Source organism: Schistocerca serialis, chromosome 6, assembly GCF_023864345.2.
Source record: "Schistocerca serialis cubense isolate TAMUIC-IGC-003099 chromosome 6, iqSchSeri2.2, whole genome shotgun sequence".
NCBI classification, from domain to species: Eukaryota; Metazoa; Arthropoda; class Insecta; order Orthoptera; family Acrididae; genus Schistocerca; species Schistocerca serialis.
The window spans coordinates 389,030,883-389,052,327 of NC_064643.1; the positions used below are offsets into that span (position 1 = coordinate 389,030,883).

A 21,445-nucleotide genomic window follows, 5' to 3' on the forward strand; every position below is an offset into this window, starting at 1 on the left:
AGCAGGTAGAAGAACCGAAGGCCCGTCTTGGCCACCATTGGGTGTGCCTTGACGAAGAGAACTGGAAATCTGGACTACGTCAACGCCGGCCGTTGTGGTCGAGCGGTTCTAGGTGCTTCAGTAAGGAACCGCGCTGCTGCTACGGTCGCAGGTTCGAATCCTGCCTCGGGCGTGGATGTGTGTGATGTCAATGGGTTAATTAGGTTTAAGTAGTTCTATGTCTAGGAGACTGATGACCTCAGATGTTAAGTTCCATAGTGCTCAGAGCCATTTGAACCATTTTTGAGCTCTCGGGCGCCATCACGACGCCCACAAATCACCGGCCTGTCAGTTATCGGAAATGCGTGACCTGTTCCAAGACATCTGGCCACACGCTTCTGGAAATATACCAAGAACTTGCCGATCCATGCCACACGTAATCGCCGCAGCATTGCGTTCCAACAGTGGACCAACACTCTATTAAGCAGGCGCCATAATGTTTTTTCTCATCAGCGTACTTTCTTGTAATTAGTTATATACACTAAGAATATGAGTAGCCCTAATGCGATTCCAGAGGGTCGCGTGACGTTAATTTTATTTATAAAGACCGCTCGTTTTCTGGATTAACGAACTGAGTTTCGACCATTAGCAATACACGTAGTCTGACTCAGTCGTGTGGACCACCTGTTCTTTGGTAGTCACTGATAACTAAGCAGAATGACGGTTGCCTTTCAGAAATCAATTTCAGCAAATGTAACTATTCGTATTTGTACATAATTTACATAATTAGTAACGTGATTTGAAGAGAGGTGTTACGTTGCGCCCAAGTGATTCTTTCTAAATCCGCGCTCTTTGTCGAAAAGAAGAATTTCTCTTTCAATGGCACGGTCCAGTCACAATAATGTGACCACCGCCTATGTACCTATGTACGACGTCAACGTGCAATAACGCTCACAGGCAGCACTAGCAGTGGAGGGCATATAAAACGTGTCAAAGGGATGCAGAAAACAGTGGAGTCGTTGTGGTAATACGAGAACGGAGCGATTTATCTGACGTCCGAAAGTCATGACCGTTGACTTTCGGAGCAAGGGCGGAAGCATTTCAGAAACGGGTAAGATTTGTAAATTGGTTAACGCATACTGTGCATGGCAAAAGGACGCTATGCAAAACCGGCGTCGAAGCAACTGTGCTGCGCTATGGGCCATAGATGACAGGGTTGAGCGACGGAAGCGGAGATTTGTACGGGCGAATAGACGTGTAAGGTCCATGCACACAACCGACTGCTGTTCATCGCTGACGAAGATTGGAATTTGCACGCCAAGACCGCAAATGAGTGGCGGCAGCTAGCCTTTTCGGATGAATTACGTTTTATACTCCATCGGACAAATGGCCCTTGGTGTGTACGGAGTGAAATGTCTGAAAGCAAATACCCTGCACCAATCGTCGGAAGAGTCCATACCGCAAAAGGGAGCTTTGTGGTCTGGAAAACGTTTTCGTGACATTCCCTGAGCAATGTCGTTAATCTGGAAGCGCAATTCATCGACAAAAATATGCATCTATCTTTGGGGACCATGTCCACACTTGCATGGACTTTGTTTTCGCTCGGCACGTTGACATCTACCAGCAGGGCACTGCTTTGTGTCACACAGTACGCAGTGTACATACGTGGTTCGAAGAGCACCAGGATGGCCACTGAACTCCCAGTATTTAAGCCCACTCGAGAATCTGTAGGCTGATCGCGCCATGGATCTCAACCGAGAAACCAAGGGCAGCTGGCCACGACAATGGCGTCGACATGGTTCAACATCCCTGTTGGTAACCCCCCCCCCCCCCCCCCAGAACCCAGAACCTCACTCACTTTGCAAAAGGTGGCAATTTAGGCTTTTGAGAGATAGGCACGTTAATGTGACTCGGCAGTGTATTACGTCGTCACGTCTGTTCGTGGAATGTGTTCCCCGCTTCTGCAACAGATACAAGTTATAGATGCAGGGATACTGTATAATGTGGTGCGTCACTTCCTTTCGCCTCGCCGTGAAGGGGAATCATCTGTTTCACTCACTTGAAACTGTTGACTGCGCGAGATAGTCGAGATAAATGGGATCCTGTCAGCTGTTTCCCGACTACAATAGCACTTTATCTGCCGCCAAGTTTTAACACAGGAACAAAGGGTAACCTCCTCAAGATGTTTACGAATGCTCCCTGTTTTCTTGATGCCAGTTTGTTTACTGAGGGATTTATGGTAATCAAGGCACTTACATTCAGCAGGAATTTGCTAAATTGCCATGACAAAGATTTTGTGACATCCACAGATGTACACTTTCAGTTGTTGGTGGCAGTTATACAAAGCGTTGCAAAACGTGTTTTTACAAAATCGATAATGCGTTTGGTTTTTACATTCAACTTGATGGCGGAGGCGAAAATCAAATGTTTCTGAGCTGCTAAGGCTCAAGTACACAGTTAGGGTATAAATTAAGTAAGGACATATCTAATGATTAAGTCAGATCGAAATACAGATATAACAGAACACGAAACAGTATTCGTCATTTAGAAATGAATACTCGTTTGTTCTGAAGTAGCCAGAACATACCGTCTGGAATGGGTGGAGGTATTTCGTAGCTATTTTGGAATTTACCTTTACTGTTTTCATAACATAATAAATGAAAGAATTCCCCCATGTAGAAAACAAGGTACACAGAATGGTCATACCAAGTAGATAGGCGCAGGCGAAGAAAGCTACCGATAAAGGTTAATGTGGAAAGTTTGTAACGGGAGAGTTAAGAGTGCTTAGAGTTTTAAGATAACAGAGGCTTAGTAAAGGTAGGAATAGAGTGGAAAGGGGCTTTAGTTGGAATCAAGGATTGTCTCAAATTGTTTGCCCGAATCTCATGGTCAGGAAATCTTACTTTTGGTCAGAATACAGAGCATGTCCAGGTGAAGGAAGTGGGGGATGTGTTGGTGTGGACACGGCTGTGACGTGGTTTGGACGGGAATGGGGAGGCGACCGAATTGTGTTGTAGGCAAACCTATTTCGTAGGAGAGGGAAGTTAAGTTGAGTAAGTGATAGTGTGTTAGAGAAGTGGATAGTAAGTGGCAAATATATTTTATAGCTTCCAAGGAATCTGCCTTTCTTATGCTTAATTTTATGTGGCCTTTCCATTTTAAATCTGTCAGTACACACAATTCCAGGTATTTAATGGATATGGCTGCTCCAGTGATTATTGAGCAATTGTATAATCATACAATAATCGGTCTTTCCACCTGTTTGTGCGTAGTAGGTTACATCTGTTTATGTTTAGGGTCAACTGACAATCTTTTCGCCAATCGTTGATCCTCTGCAGATCTTGTAAATTTCACTGTAATTTTATAGCATTGCGACTTCTCTGTATACATCAGCATCATCCGCGAACAGCCTCATGGAGGTTTTGACGTTATCCACTAGGTCTTTTATACACAGGGTAAGTTATCTTACAACTTCAAACTGTAATAACTTTAACATTATACTAAATAATAAAAACAACATAACTCGTGTTGTTCCCTCGCTCATATACGTCGGTCTGTGCTCCCCTAGTGCTATGGACAAGGTCCAGTAGTTATTCCGTTCCACGTACACTCCACATTGAGAATGCAGGTCTTCACGTCCTGTAGATCTGTAGCATTGATTAGGTACAATTCCTTAATGATTCGCCATAGGAAGAAGTTTAGTAGTGTGAGACCAGTTAGTCGTGGCGACTACTGAATCGGGCCATCTCGTCCAATCCACGCAGAGGAAAAATTTTCATTCCAAAATTAACGGACATTTCAGGAAACATTCAGGTGGAACCACGTCGTGCTGGGATACGACGTCAGGTTGCAGGTATTCCAGTTGTGGCACGGCAAACTCTTGTAAACGTCCGAATCATACATTGTCCTTGGGAGTGTCTCTTTTTCACGTGTAACCTGAAGACACACCAATTCCGATATACGAACGTTGTGGCGTCAGTTTGCCGCAAACATAGAGCTCATCGGAAAAACAAATCTATTGCAAAAGGTCGTTGTTTGCATCAGTATTGGATGGCATATCCATTGCAGACTGTTCGCGCTGAGGTTTGTTTGCCAGCTTTAATCTTCAAAGTAAATGCACGTTCTAAACAGAAAGATGTAACCTTGTAACCTCTTATTCAAAACTTTGAGCACCGTTGATCGCGGCATTTCCAAGTCTCCAGTCGGAGTATGAACTGATTTGGTCGGACTCCGTGCAAACGCCTGCGGTACATATTCAACGTCGGCGTATGTGTCAGATGGAGCATCCATTCCCTGTTTATGGAGAACACTACCCATCTCCATAAAAGGTGAATGCCAAGCCCGAATAGTTGGTCGAGACGATGATTCCCTTCCATACTGTGCCCAAACGTTTCGTTGTACTTGGGTATCAGAATTCGTCTCTCTGAACCATGCTACATTCTGGACTTCCTCCACTGGCATCCACACTTTCCGTTGATTCTACGATACCCCGAAAATGAAAAAAAACCTTGAGTTTTTTGTCACATGTTGAAGATGATGTGTTATTATCTATTATGTTATTAGAGTTATTGAAATTTACAATTACAGAAAAAATTTATGTTCCCACTTTATAATGTGAACCGCTACTTTATTCATCGTATGGCGTGTATCACAATACACATGTACGCACATAAAAATAAGATCAACGTAGTATGTGCGCACATGTGCATATTATGTACCAAATTTAGTTACAAATTAACAACCAAACATTGGATGTAATCAAACGCCTCATCTGTTGCTGCAAGGAAATCAGTGAAGGACCCCTTGTAGGCTCGATTTGGACGTTGAATATGAAATGGTCAATGGTATTATTAGCCGGGAGACGCCATCTGGGGTTGTTTGGACGCCTAGTGCAGATCTTTTTATTTGACAGCACTTACGGGTCGATAATGACGACAACACAACACCTAGTCGCTGAGCGAATAAAATCTGCGGCCTGGACGGGAACCAAACCCGGGTCCGCCGCATGGTAATCAGCCGCGCTGACCACTCTGCTACGGAGCCGTATGATTTGGTCACTTTTCCACTACGTATCGGATTGTTTGGTTTTCGGCTCCGCAGTCATATTTTGGAGAGGATATCTTCCCCTGTTTATGGAGAACGTCGTCACGTCCGCCGTGGCTAACGCGTATTCGTTTTAATATCGCACACACTTTGTGTGGTTGGTTGAAACCAGGAAACTTCTCTGTGATCGCGTAATTTTGACACCGTAGTGGGCAGTGCTCTCGCCAATGTTGTTTCCAGGTATAGTTAATGTCGAAGTTTGAATTCAACAGATCTTTAGCAGTGGCTAGAGTCGGTCTTCTTGATTTCAGTTTTCTGCGATCTAGATTAAGTATGGGTAGCCTAGGATTATTGATAATATTGTGTTACTATCCAAGAAGGGCACTTTTAAAATGTATTTCGGGTGGTAGGTGGTATACAACTCAAGGAGGACAGCTGTGCAGAAGCGGTGGATTATATTGTGCCATTGGTAGCGTAAATAGTGTAATTTAGTACGAATTAAGCCTCGTGTGTACGTGAGCTTTCAATCCGTACAGGAGCGCAGTAAACCGCCACCGAATAGACGACCCCAACTGCTGATGTGTTGTTGTTGTGGTCTTCAGTCCTAAGACCGGTTTGCTGCAGCTCTCCATGCTATTCAAGACTATGAAAGCCTCTTCGCCTTCGAGTAACTACTGCAAACTACATCCTTCGGGAATCCGCTTATTTTATTCATTTGTCTCCCTCTTCGACTTTTACTCCCCACACTTCCCTCCAGTATTAAATTGGTGATCCTCTGATGTCTCAGACTCTGTGCAACCAACCGATCCCTTCTTCTAGCCAGATTGTGCTACAAAATTCTTTGCTCCCCAGTTTTATTCAGCATTTCCTCATTAGTTACCTGATCTACCCATCTAATCTTCAGCATTCTTCTGTAGCACCACATGTAAAAAGCTTTTGTTCTCTTCTTGTCTAATCTGTTTATAGTCCATGCTTCACTTTCGTCATACATGACTACGCTACATACAAATACTTTCAGAAAAGACTTCTTGACACTTAAATCTACGAGTATACTTGAAAGTTAAGAAATTTCTCTTCTTCAGAAACGCTTTTCTTGCCTTGCCAATCTACATTTTATATGCTCTCTACTTTGGCCATCATCAGTTACTTTGCTGCCCAAACGGCAAAACCATCTGCTGTCTTCAGTGTCTCGTTTCCTAATCTAGTTCCCTCAGCATCACTTGATTTAATTCGACTACATTCCATTACCCTTGTTTTGCTTTTGTTGATGTTCAACTTATATCCTCCTTTCAAGACACTGTCCATTCCGCTCAATTGCTGTTCCAAGTCCTTTGTTGTCTCTGAGAGAATTGTAACGTCATCAGCAAACTTCAAAGCTCTTATTTCTTCGCTGTGGATTTCAATTCCTTCTCCAATTATTTTTCTTTTGTTTCCTTTACTGCTTGCTCAATTTACATATTGAATAACATCGAGGGTAGGCTGCAACCCTGTCTCACACCCTTCTTAACCACTGCTTCCCTTTCATGCCCCTCGGTTCTTATCACTGCTGATGTACGAAGAGTATTTTTGCTGTGGAGCCACTAGAGATGTCGGACAGTTCGCAGATGATGTTAGTCCTGCTGTCTTTGTCAGGTGCTTCAGTGACTTCTAGTTATCTTGGGTACTCGTTACGGTTGAGACGTTTCCCTGTAAACAGTTAACTGCTATTTTTACGTCCTAAGATTTCTGTTCATTACGGTCGCATTAAGGACGTTTAGGAGATGTGATTGGGTAACGACTTCCGCTGCAGACTGTACTTGCACGTGTGTCTTGTGTTGCAGCTGCACACGTCGCTGCTGATGACGCAGGACACGCTGGACGAGGCGAAGACGCGGCGCGGCAAGCCCTGCTGGTACCTGCTGCCCGAGTTCGACACGACGCCGCAGACGGCCTGCAACGACGCCACGCTGCTGCAGACGGGCCTCTTCCAGCTGCTTGCCACGCACTTCCGCAGCCAGCCCTACTACCTCGACGTCGTAGACCTCTTCCACGACGTGAGTAACACACTAGTTTTACCCAAATACGCGGTAGCACTGCGCTGACTCACCCTGCCGTCTTCTGCGGCTAATGCGGTCCCAGGCGGCGCAAATGCAAGGCGTTTGCTCCCTCTGCGGGCGAGGTAAATACATGGGCTGGATAAAAAGTAGTGCCAACACTGCCGTAACATGGAGGTTATGCGTCACATAGCATGCCCGCTGGATGTACGAGGGGAGTTTGAAAAGTCCGTGCAAAAATAAAAAATACTTACGTTTTTGAAGTAAACCTTTTTTTATTTTTCGACATAGTCTCCTTTTAGACTCATACACTTCGTCCAACGCTGTTCTAATTTGGTGATCCCTTCCGAATAATAAGAATTGTCCAAGTCTGCAAAATAGCTATTAGTTGCTGCAATCACCTCCGCATTTGAATAAAATCTTTGTCCCACCAGCCATTTCTTCTAATTGGGGAACAAATAGTAGTTCGAGGGAGCCAAGTCTGGAGAACAGGGGGGGGGGGGGGGGGAGTGAAACGAGTTGGAATCCTATTTCCATTACTTTTGCGACCACAATTGCTGAGGTGTGTGCTGGTGCATTGTCGTGATGGAAAAGGACTTTTTTGCTGTCCAATCGCTGGCGTTTTTCTTACAGATCGGTTTTCAGACGGTCCAACAACGATGAATAATATGCACCTGTAATAGTTTTACTCTTTTCCAGATAGTCGATGAGGATTATCCCTTGCGAATCCCAAAAGACAGTCACCATAACCTTTCCAGCAGAAGAAATGGTCTTCGCCTGTTTTGGCGCAGATTCTCCCTTGGTAATCCATTGTTTAGATTGCTCTTTGGTCTCATGAGTATAGTAATGTATCCATGTTTCATCCACAGTGACGAAACGGCGCTTTAAGTCCTGCGGATTCTTCCTGAACAGCTGCAAACCATCCTTGGAAAACTTCACACGTTTCCGTTTATGGCCAAGCATGAGCAATCGCGGAACCCATCTTGCAGATAACTTTCTCGTGTCCAAATGTTTATGCAAGATATTATGTGCCCATTCATTCGAGATGTCCACATCACTAGCAATCTCACACACCCTAACTCTTCTGTCATCCATCACCATATCACGGATTTTATCAATGATTTCTGGAGTCGTAACCTCGACAGGGCGTCCAGAACGTTCAGCATCACTTGTCCCCATATGGCCACTCGGAAAATTTTGAAACCACTTATAAACTGTTCTAATCGAAGGTGCAGAGTCACCGCAATGTTTATCAAGCTTCTCTTTAGTCTCCTGAGGCGTTTTGCCTTTCATAAAGTAATGTTTGATTACCACACGAAATTCTTTTTCATTCATTTTTTTGACAATCACTCGACCTCCTTGATTCACACAAATGCCAATATGGCTGAAACTTGGTGTGCTTTCTTTCCAAAGATGCTACTAACTAAACATGACGTCGATACGCGCCGGTGGTGCCATCTCTCGGACTTTGCACGGACTTTTCTAACGACCCTCGTAGCTGATAATTGACGGTCAGTTGAAATAGTGCAAGGAACGGCGATGGCTGTTTGGATCAGATGCTGTGGATACTGTCTGAAAGTGTGGAAGGCCAGTTCGAGAGTCCTAACAGCATGTTTAGGAATCACGAACAATGTAGGTGGATCAAGACCTAAGTGGCACATGTTGAGAGCGCACAACGTTTCCTTCTGGCAGTGCATCCCATCATCCTTCATGACAATGCACAAGGTCACACGATGAACCCCGTACTGGAGCTCCTGAGTACTTAAGGGTGGAAGATACTGGAACATATACCATATTCAAACGATGTGAGTACGTGTGATTACGACTTGTTCGCCAAAGTGACAGCCACTCTTCGTGGCATGGGTTATAACGCAAGTGAGGGCATCATCCGTGCCATAGGGCGGGCTTTGCGAGACATCAACAGAGATCGATGTGCTGACGGTGAACGAAGCCTTCCATCTCTCTAGGGGAAGGTGATCAAGATGGGGGCGATTATATTGAGGCCATGCAATACGGTGAACGTCTGTCAATAAAGTCTGGCATGAATTTAACAGTGTGCTCACTACTTCTTATGAAACCCATGTATTAAAAAGCCACCGGGATTTTAAATTAATTTTCTATACAGTATCCGACCTGATAAGACGTCGCCAACGTTGCTACTTGCAGGGGTCCCTGATTTGTGGATACTCAGAAAGATAGGTGAATATCACAACAAAAAGAAATACTTTATGGAACGTCCCCTTTGAACAATTATACATGACTGTGCTTAAACTGACACACAATATTTTTTTTAGCGCAACGCAATCTGACTTTCAATAATCCCTACAAAAGAATGGCACTGACTAACATTAACCTATACCTTTCACAAATCACTTACCTCACAAAAATCTTCGTTACTCGAACTACTACAATACAGCGAGCGCCACTACTGCCAGCTAAATAAAAGATTCAAACTACGGAAGGCACTAACTACTGATAGGCATAGATAGCAAATGAAAGATTTTAATAGAGAACAAACAATGTATTTACCTTAATAGTCATAATATATATAGCAGTTCGTGACATCCAGTCTTACAAATTTCAAAACTCCGCCATCTCTCTCCCCACATCCACCACTGCTGGCGGCTCACCTCCAACTGCCCAACGCTAAGCGCTGTTAACAGCCAACTGCCCAACACTACAATGGCAGACAACAATGAAAACTAGCCACAGACTGCACACAGCACAGCCAGTGATTTTCATACAGAGCACTACGTAACGTTGCCAGTAAGAAAACATAAACAGCCTACTTACAATTATAAGACAAGAAAAAAAAAAAAAGAAAACGATATACCACGAAGGAATTATTCGAATGAGACGAAAATCAGTAGATGTGATGTATATACAGGGTGGTCCATTGATAGTGACCAGGCCAAAATCTCACGAAATAAGCATCAAATGAAAAAATCTACAAAGAACGAAACTTGTCTAGCTTGAAGGGGGAAACCAGATGGCGCTATGGTTGGCCCGCTGGATGGGGCTGCCATAGGTCAAACGGACGTCAACAGCGTTTTTTTTTTTTTTAATTGGAACCCCCATTTTTATTACATATTAGCGTAGTGCGTAAAGAAATATGAATTTTTAGTTGGACCACTTTTTTCGCTTTTGTGATAGATGGCGCTGTAATAGTCACAAACGTATAAGTACGTGGTATCACGTAACATTCCGCCAGTGCGGACGGTATTTGCTTCGTGATACATTACCCGTGTTAAAATGGTCCGTTTACCAATTGCGGAAAAGGTCGATATCGTGTTGATGTACGGCTATTGTGATACAAATGCCCAACGGGCGTGTGCTATGTATGCTGCTCGGTATCCTGGACGACATCATCCAAGTGTCCGGACCGTTCGCCGGATAGTTACGTTATTTGAGGAAACAGGAAGTGTTCAGCCACATGTGAAACGTCAACCACGACCTGCAACAAATGATGATGCCCAAGTAGGTGTTTTAGATGCTGTCACAGCTAATACCCACATCAGTACCAGACAAATTGAGCGAGAATCGGGAATCTCAAAAACGTCGGTGTTGAGAATGCTACATCAATATCGATTGCACCCGTACCATGTTTCTATGCACCAGGAATTGCATGGCGGCGACTTTAAACGTCGTGTACAGTTCTGCCACTGGGCACAAGAGAAATTACGGGACGATGACAGATTTTTTGCACGCATTCTATTTAGCGACGAAGCGTCATTCACCAACAGCGGTAACGTAAACCGGCACAATATGCACAATTTGGCAACGGAAAATCCACGATGCCTGCGACAAGTAGAACATCAGCGACCTTGGCGGGTTAATGTATGGTGCGGCATTATGGGAGGAAGGATAATTGGCCCCCATTTTATCAATGGCAATCTAAATGGTGCAATGTATGCTGATTTCCTACGTAATGTCCTACCGATGTTACTGCAAGATGTTTCACTGCATGACAGAATGGCGATGTACTTCCAACAGGATGGATGTCCGGCACATAGCTCGCGTGCGGTTTAGGCGGTTTTGAATAGCGTATTTCATGACAGGTGGATTGGTCGTCGAAGCACCATACCATGTCTCGCAAGTTCACCGGAACTGACGTCCCAAGATTTCTTTCTGTGGGGAAAGTTGAAGGATATTTGCTATCGTGACCCGCCGACAACGCCTGACAACATGCGTCAGCGCATTGTCAATGCATGTGCAAACATTACGGAAGACGAACTACTCGCTGTTGAGAGGAATGTCGTTACACGTATTGCCAAATGCACTGAGGTTGACGGACATCATTTTGAGCATTTATTGCATTAATGTGGTATTTACAGGTAATCACGCTGTAACAGCATGAGTTCTCAGAAATGATAAGTTCACAAAGGTACATGTATCACATTGGAACAACCGAAATAAAATGTTCAAACGTACCTACGTTCTGTATTTTAATTTAAAAAACATACCTGTTACCAACTGTTCGTCTGAAATTGTAGCCATATGTTTGTGACTATTACAGCGCCATCTATCACAAAGCGAAAAAAGTGGTCCAACTAAAACATTCATATTTCTTTAAGTACTACACGAGTAAGTAATAAAAAATGAAGGTTCATATTTTAAAAAAAGGTAGTTGATATCCAATTGACCTATGGCAGCGCCATCTAGCGCGCCAACCATAGCGCCATCTGGTTTCCCCCTTCAAGTTAGACGAGTTTCGTTCTTTGTAATTTTTTCGTTTGACGCTTATTTCGTGAGATATTTGGCCCAGTGACTATCAATGGACCACCCTGTATGCACACAAATGATTGCAATTTCAGAAAAATTGGATGATATTTTCAAGAGAAAGAGCTTGACAAATTGAGCGTCAGTAACGCGTTGGTCCACCTCAGTCCCTTGTGCAAGCAGTTATTCTGCTTGGCATTAATTGCTAGAGTTGTTGGATGTCCTCCTTAAGGATATCGTGCGAAATTCTGACCGACTGGTGCATTAGATCGTCAAAATCTTAAGCCGGTTGGACGACCGTACTCATAATGCTCGCCGGCCGAAGTGGCCGTGCGGTTAAAGGCGCTGCAGTCTGGAACCGCAAGACCGCTACGGTCGCAGGTTAGAATCCTGCCTCGGGCATGGATGTTTGTGATGTCTTTAGGTTAGTTATGTTTAACTAGTTCTAAGTTCTAGGGGACTAATGACCTCAGCAGTTGAGTCCCATAGTGCTCAGAGCCATTTGAACCATTTTCATAATGCTCCAAACATTCTCAGTTAGGGAGAGATTCGGCGACCTTGCTGGCCAACCTAGGTTCTGGCAAGCACGAAGACAAGCAGTAGAAACTCTCATTGTGTGCCGGCAGGCATGATCTTGCTGAAATGTAAATCCAAGATGGCTTACCATAAAGTGCAACAAAACAGGTCGTAGAATATTGTCGTACTGCTGTGCTGTAAGGGGCCGCAGATGACAACCAAAGGGGACCTGATATGAAAAGAACTGGCAGCCCTGACCATCCCCTGTGGTTGTCGGGCGATATGGCGGGTGACAGTATCCCACCACTGACAGGGAAGTCTCCAAACACATCTTCACTGGTCGTCGGGGCTCAGTTCAAAATGGGAGTCATCACGGAAGACAATCCTACTGCCGGCCGGACTGGCCGAGCGGTTCTAGGCGCTACAGTCTGGATCCGCGCGACCGCTACGGTCGCAGGTTCGAATCCTGCCTCGGGCATGGATGTGTGTGATGTCCTTAGGTTAGTTAAGTTTAAGTAGTTCTAAGTTCTAGGGGACTGATGACCTCAGAAGTTAAGTCCCATAGTGCTCAGAGCCATTTGAACCATTTGAACAATTCTACTCCATCCAATGCGATTCCAGTCTGAAGACGTGTCTGAAGATGCCCTGGACAGCGATGGGATAGCAACCTGACCGTCTCCCGCCTTACTGTCTGACAATCAGAAGTGATGGCCTGGGGTACCATTTCTTTTCATAGCAGGGCAAAGAATTTAACGTAAGTTAAGATCCGGTAGGTGGCGAGAACTAAGAATGTGTTGTAGCGCCAGCTTCCACCTGCGGAATGCTGAGAAACTGGTGTCTAGCGGGAGAATCCAGCTAACATGTGTTGTAAAATAGGCACCGAGGTCACGATTGTCACATTGTAGAGTATGCTGTGCAACAGGATACTGTGTGTTGGCAGTATACACCCTCTCACTATGCCCATTCGTCCTAGCTGATAACTTGGCGGAGGGTGTATACTGGCAACACACAATGTCCTGTTGCAAAGCATGCTGTGAAACACGACAGTTGTGACGTCGGTACCTATTTCACCCACACGTGCCAGCTGGATTCTTCTCCCAGACACCAGTTTCTCAGAATTCCGCAGGTGGGAACCGGCGCTACAACATGGCCTCGGTTCCTGCCAGCCACCTGGCATTAATTTACATTAAATTCTTTGCTCTTAGCATTTATTCACAGTAACTACTCCTTTCTTCACTCCCTTTTAATTTTCTATACCTTCTATTTTCTGAAATTTTTTTTATCGCCGACTCCCTGCCACCTCTATCACTTGGCTTTTGGCTCTTATTAACTGGTGCATGGCGTTTTTGGCAGTTATCACTGTCTTGCCTATTACCCTGTCTTTCACCTTCAACTCTCAGGTTTTCACATCTCGTCCGATGCAGTCCCCAACAATTAGTCTTTCCATCTCAGCCCTTTCGGTAAGTCTTCCCTGACGTGGGGTTCCGGGCCACTTTTCCGTACTCTCTCCTTGCCCTAAACCTCACCAGTATATTACTTGTCCTAATATAACCCTTTAATGCACGTATTATTGCATGACATGTTTCCAAGTCTCAAATACTGTAAGGTGAAACTGTACTTGTAAACTTCAAGTCTTTGAAAGAACTGCCAGTAGCAAGGTATCGTAGCGTAACAGATAAGCGCTGACTGGTTGGAACTGCGTGCGTCGTTATATTATTTTTTTATGATGATGGGGATACGGGCGTCCGAAGAAATTTATGTGGGAGTTGGGGGTCGGGGGTGGCGGGGAGGAGGGGTGAGTGGGACTGCCCTATTGGAGAGTCAGTGTCAGTTTCGTGTTACGTTTTTAATAACGTCATGTCTACAGGAATGTACGTGTTGTGTTTTTGAACAGGTCTTGAGGAGAGAAAGTGAAATACAAAATAAAAAAAGATGAGATGCCTCTTAAAATAGAGGTGCAGCTGTTCATACCTTCGTACCGAACAAATTTACGAGAAAGTCAAGTGCGGTGGATAATGTCCACCTGGTAGCTAAGTAACATTTGCTTGATAAATTTTTGTTTTGCTTCTGGACAAAAAGTTATTAGGTGTGGTCAAAGTAAATCGGACAACCTGTATATAACATCCTGCAAGTTGCTGTTATATGATTACGCCCAAGTCCATCCATCGTGGTTTCCTGATACCGGATATGGTCTTTTCTGTATGTTTTGACGCTCTTTACCCAGAGAAACAATCTTCCTATTACCATGTTTTCAAACCACCGACAAATTTTGCCTAAATGCTCTTTTTCTCGTTTGATAAACCACTTTTTACGTCTTACAAGCTAGCAAAAGGAATTCATTTATATGTTCTATTCCGATCAGCTTCTGTCAGTGCAGATGGAAAACTTGTTCGCAAACACAAGCACGTGAGTATTGTACGGTGACATTGCCGCTGGGCGGTGGGATGGCACTCAGCGCGTTGTATGACATGAGCTCGGTTAGTATGCGCATTTCCTCCTAGATGGCGACAGCGGTCACACATGCGAACGAAAGCTCGTATACGTCAGATGGCACAGAAGCGACAAAAGCAGCGGCGTTACGAGATCTCATCGTGCGAGTTAGGACCAGGGACGGGGTATCCACGTAACATTTGCTGTAAGACCACAATAACAACAACAACAAAAACAACACGTGTTACGGGACTCGAACTGTCAGTGATCGTTTTATAGTTTTGTCTTACCCAGGCATGTTTCAGCATTTCCTGTGCTATCTTCAGTGGAGTTTTCTTCATTTTCTTTCTCTCACGGCGCTATTAAACATGTATGCTGGTAGCTTTGAATCTACCATGCATTCTTCAGCTTGTGTTTTTTTTTGGGGGTGGGGAAGGGGGAGGGGAGGGACCGATGGCCTCTGCAGTTTGGTCCCTCAGGAATTCACTCACATTTGAACATCTTGAACATGATTTTTGATGTTATGGTGTTAGCTTCATTGCTCGCGTCGTGTTAATAAGCGTACTTGTTTAACTGTTGTAAGACAATCATTTTGTATGATTCGTCACCAACCTCAGACTGATCTGGCGGCAGAAACTCTGTGGGTTAGACACGCACTTTTTATGATTTGTCAGCCAAGCACAGTTCGAATTGACGACAGGAACTCTTGTGTTTGGGTGACCAGTCATACAAAATGCATGCATAACTAAAGCAGCAAACACGACACGAGCAAGGAAACAAAACACCACAACACAAAAACCATTACAAGCTGTAGATCGCATGATACATTTAAAGCTACCCGCATACGTAATAAATAACGTCACGTGAGAAAGAAAATAAACCAAAACCCAGTGAGATAGCACATAAAATGCTGAAACGTGTCTGGGTAATACAAAATCATAATACGGTGTATTGCATAAGGCGGAATTCCTCTCCAGTTTTTCTTAGCAAGCACGGAAATAAGACCTGCAACATCCACGAGATGATCAATTATACTACTGTTTAGGACAATATGCACATAGTTGTGCAGCATCTTCAAAGTACATACTAGAAACATGTTTTCAAAATTTATTTATTGATATATTTAACCTGAGAAGATCAGGACCCTCCGGCCATCTGTTACATCTAACCAGGCGTTCTCAGCACTGTGCATTACAAAATGGTTGAAATGGCTCTGAGCACTATGGGACTTAACTTCTGAGTTCATTAGTCCTCTAGAACATAGAACTACTTAAACCGAACTAGCCTAAGGACATCACACACATCCATGCCCGAGGCAGGATTCGAACCTGCGACCGTAGCGGTTCCAGACTGTAGCGCCTAGAACCGCTTGGCCACCCCGGCCGGCTGTACATTACATATACAGGGTGAGGCAGTGAAACGGCACGATTTCGATAGTGGTTGTCGGGCGCGGAGGGTGGTTGCGAGAGTGGGGGAAGTGACCTTGGGCGTCTAGAGTGGTGGAAGTTTCAGTAGCCATGGAGCGTTGGTCGAGTGCGCAACGTGCATATGCCGTAAAGGCATATTACAAAAACGCGGATAGTGTGGTTGGTGCTCAACGCGCCTTTCGTCGTGAATTCAACCTGCCGCCACGGGCTCCCGTGCCATCAAGGAAAGCCATTCTCCTTTGGGTTAAAACCTTTGAAGCTACTGCTAGCACAACAAAGAAAAGAGGCGGCAGCACAAAAACAATCTGGACACCCGAGAACATTAATCGTGTGCGCGAAGCGTTGGGTCGAAGTCCGCGAAAATCCGCGAGACGGCACAGCGCAGAACTTAGTCTCAGCAATCGATCAGTAAGACGGATTTTGAAGAGTGACCTTCACTATCATCCATACAAAATTCAGGTAGTGCAAGCCCTTAAACCTAATGACTACAATAACCGTATACGCTTTTGCCAGTCAATGCTTAACGTTATTGAACGAAATGAAGAAAGAGTGCATAACTTATGGATGAGTGATGAAGCCCACTTTCATCTTAGTGGGTACGTAAATAAGCAAAACTTCAGATATTGGTCCTCAGATAACCCGCACGAACTTCATGAAAAACCTCTCCATTCTGAAAAAGTAACAGTCTGGTGCGCAATGTCATCTCGTGGAATCGTGGGGCCCTATTTTTTTGAAGATGAAGATGGCAACACAGTGACGGTAAACTCTGGACGTTATGCTGACATGTTGACCATTTTTGGTCTGCCTGGAATTGATCGACATGATCCAGATGCTGAAACACTCTTCCAGCAAGATGGTGCAACAAGCCATACTGCTAATGTCTCAATGGAATTGCTCAGACTTGCATTTCCACGACGTCTAATCAGCAGGAATGGCGATTTCCCCTGGCCTGCCCGTTCACCAGATCTGACGGCACCAGACTTTTTTCTTTGGGGCTACCTCAAGTGCAAAGTCTTCCAGGAAAATCCACCAAGAACAAAAGAAGACCTGAAGGAGCGAATTCGACAGGAAATTAACAACATTCCAGTACAGATGCTACGAAACGTCATGGGACAATTTCATCTCAGGCTTAGACAATGTGTGCAAAACCAAGGACGACACCTCACTGACACCATATTTAAAAAATGATTGTTTTTAAGTTAAATCTTTAATTTCCACTCTTGTACTTGAGATCCATGTTCAACTATTATGATTTTACTTGTAAATAAATCTTTGGTGGTTTTACAAAATCGTGCCGTTTCACTGCCTCACCCTGTATTACGATAAGCATGTTATAAGTTACACCTACTACACTGTAGAATAAAACATTTAGAAATACCAAACTGCAGAAAAACAGACAGTTTACATTCGTTCATGACAAGCACAAGATCCAGGAGTAACCTGCAGAAATGGCACTTCCCTGGCCCCTGTGACTGCGGAGCACAGACCGTGGAGCTCCTAACCGATTATCAGCTATGCCCTACATTTTGCACAGAAGAAGATAGTGCGCTTGCGACACGGGTTGCAATTGAAGATGCAATATTTTGGTCAAGAATAATATAGCCTGGAAATGCTTTCTTTCATTTGTTCTAAGTGCTGCTTGCTATGTATTGTATTTGTTTCCTGACTCGAATAAGTAAATAATCGGAAGGAAAAATGGGCGCTAGCAACAACGGAGAGGAGAGAAAGAGGAAAATGGTAGAACATGGGAAGCAAAAGTGACGTCACTTAGAGATAAATGAAAAGAGATAGAAGTGTAACTTGGAAATTTTGGGAAGATTTGATTTATTGTTTGACAGAGGTAAAACTGGCCACATACGTTAATTTTTGGGGAAACGTTATGAGGGTGAGAGAAGGTACTTCATCTTCTTCTTAAAAGCAGCAGGGCACTGGATTGTGCGCAGAGTGCAGGGAAGAAGCGGACAGCAGCAACAAAGAAGGAATTGGCGAATGCTTTTGTTTCATGGATGAACACAGTGAGGATACTAAAAAAGTGAGACCTTGTCTTTCGATTATGATGAGATGTTTCCAGACAAAAGTTTATATGTCTTGTTTTGAAAAGTGCTATGTCCCTTAATAATATGAGATACTTTAAAAAATACTGCATGTACATATCGTTACTTCTTAAGACATCAAGGAATATACACTGAGGCGATAAAGGTCATGGGATAGCAATATGCACCATATACAGATGAGGTATAGGCTACACGAGTTATAAAAGGGCAGTGCATTAGTGCAGCTGTCATTTGTGGTCAGGTGACTCATGTGGAACGGTTGCCGATGTCATTACGGCAGCACGACGGGAAGTAACAGACTTTAAATTCAGAATGGTAGTTGGAGCTGGACGCGTAGGACATTCCATTTCGGACTCGTTAGGGAATTGCAGTATTCCGAGATCCACAGTGTCAAGAGTGTGCCGAGAATACCAGATTTAAGGTATTACCTCTGACCACGGACAACGCAGTGGCCGGTTGCCTTCACTTAACGAACAAGAACAGCGGCGTTTGCGTAGAGTTGCCAGGGCTCGTGACCGTGTCGGTTGGACCCAGGACGACTGGGAAGTCGTGGCCTGGTCAGACGAGTCTCGATTGCAGTTATTAAAACTAACCCAACCTAACCTAATCGATGGTACGGTTGAAGTGTGGCGCAGACCCCACGAAGCCACGGACCCAAATAATCAACATGGAACTGTACAAGCTGGTGGTGGATCCATAATGGTGTTGGCCGTGTTTACGTGGAATGGACTACGTCCTCTGGTCCAACTGAAACGATCATTGACTGGAAGTGGTTATGTTCGGCTACTTGGAGAGCATTTGCAGCCATTCGTGGACTTCATATTTCCAAACAATGATGTCGTGTCACTAGGCCACAGTTGTTCGCGATTGGTTTAAAGAAAATTCTAGACAGTTCGAGCGAATGGTTTGGCCACCCAGTTCGCCCAACATAAATCCCATCGAACATTTATCGCACATAATCGACAGGTCAGTTCGTGCATAACATCCTGCACCGGCAGCAATTTCGCAATTATGGATGGCTCAATATTTCTGCAGGGGAGTTCCAACAACTTGTTGCGTCCATGCCACGTCGAGTTGGTACACTACGCCGGGCGAAAGGGGGTCCGACACGATATCAGAAAATGTTCCATGACTTTTCCATCTCAGTGTATACAACAAATAATTGAGAACGCTAGATGCAATTAACTGCTTCTCTGAGTTGAAAAGACAGATATATTTGGGTTTGTTGACTAACGAAGCGACAACAAACGTGAAAAATACTTTCAGACTTTTAGAAGCCCGTGACTTTGTTGACTTTTGTTTGGCAACACTGCTAAGGGCGAGGGGTAGCGTCATGCCTCAAGGAGCAACACACATTTCTATTGCTTTCCGCTTTTGATGAGCCATGTTTCAATGTTATTACACTATCGGCAGTGTGTTTACTTTCATTACAGTAAAGGTTAGCTACAATAAAATACACGTAGGTATAATTGTAGTTACCAGTTTTCATCATTTGAACTAGTTTTCACACTGTGCGTCACGATCTGTTAATTACTTTCTCGTAGAATTTCCATTCAGATGCTGTCTACATAGTAGGTGTAAATCTGTGGTAATAGTTGTTGTTGTTTTGGTGCTCAGTCCGAAAATTAGTTTGTTCACGCTATTGTAGCCTGAGCAAGCCTCTCCATCTCCGAATAAGCACTGCAACCTACATCCATATGAACCTGCTTGCTGTATTTATAGCTTGGTCTTCTATTACAGTTGTTGCCCATTACGCTTCCCTCCATTATCAAACTGACGATTCTTTGGTACCTCATGATCAAACGATCCCTTCTTTTAGTCAAGTTATGTCATAGATTAGTTTTTTTTTTTCAATTACATTCAGCGTCTTCTCATTAGTTACTCAGTCTACCCACCTATCTTAAGCATTGTTCTGTAGCATCACATTTCAAAAGCGTTTGTTCTCTTTTTGTCTGAACTGCTTATTGTCCACGTTACGCCTCTGTACTACGCTACCTTCCAGATAAATAATTTCAAATTGTACTTCCTAATATTTAAATTTGTATTAAATGTTAACACATTTCTCTTTTTCAGAAATTCTTGTCTTGCTTTTGCCAATCTGCATTTTACGTCTTCCATACTTTGGCCATCATCAGTTATTTTGCTGCTCAAATAGCAAAAGTCATCTACTTCATAGTTTCTCATTTGCTAACCTAATTATTTGTGCATCACCTGATTTATTTCGGCCTCTTCCATTAGCCTTGTTTTGTCGTTGTTGATGCTAATCTTATAAACTCTTTTCAAGACTATCTTTTCGCCGAGCTTCTCTTCCGAGTCCGCTTTTGCCTCTGACACAATTAAAATGTCATCGTCAAACCTCAAAGTTTGTTTTTTCGTCTCCCTGGTCTTTAATTCGCTTTCCAAATTTCTCCTCGCTTTCCTTTACTGCTTGCTCAGTCTCCAGATTGAATCATATTGGGGGAAACTACTATCTTGTCTCACTCCTTTCTCAACCACTGCTGCCATTTCAATATCCTTCGACTCTAATAACTGCCGTCTGGTTTCTGTGCAAGTTGTAAATTACTTATCGCTCACCTTGTTTTATCCACGCTACCTTCAGAATTTCCAAGATTATGTTCTACTCAACATAGTTAAAAGCTTTCTCTAAATCGACAAATCCTACAAACATAGATTTGCGTTTTTTCTGTATCTTCTAAGATAAGTCGTAGGGTCAATATGGCTTCAGGTGTTCCTACCTTTGTCTGAAATTCAAACTGATCGTCTATAAGGTCGGCTTTCCTCACCGCGCGGAGTGACCGCGCGGTTTGAGGCACTATGTGACGGATTGCACAGCCCCTCCCGCCGGAGGTTCGAGTCCTCCCTCGGGTATGTGTGTGTGTGTGTGTGTGTGTGTGTGTGTGTGTGTGTGTGTGTGTGTGTGTGTATGTGTGTGTGTGTGTTGTTCTTAGCATAAGTTAGTTTAAATAGTGTGTAAGTCTAGGGACTGATGGCTCTGAGCACTATGAGACTTAACATCTGTGGTCATCAGTCCCCTAGAACTTAGAGCTACTTAAACCTAACTAACCTAAGGACATCACACACATCCATGCCCGAGGCAGGATTCGAACCTGCGACCGTAGCAGTCGTGCGGTTCCGGACTGAGCGCAGGAACCGCTAGACCACCGCGGCCGGCAGGGACTGATGACCTCAGCAGTTTGATCCCTTAGGGATTCATAAGCACACACACACTTTCCTCAGTGAATAA

General features: G+C 44.0%; 1 protein-coding gene across 1 annotated transcript in view; it reads left to right on the top strand.

Annotated features, from left to right (window-relative positions):
* Positions 1-21,445, top strand: part of LOC126483801 (farnesyl pyrophosphate synthase-like) — a 284,194-nt gene that overhangs the window by 149,042 nt on the left and 113,707 nt on the right. The window contains exon 4 of the mRNA XM_050106981.1: positions 6,843-7,055. Coding sequence (XP_049962938.1) covers positions 6,843-7,055 — 213 coding nt within the window. The remainder of the gene's footprint in view (positions 1-6,842; positions 7,056-21,445) is intronic.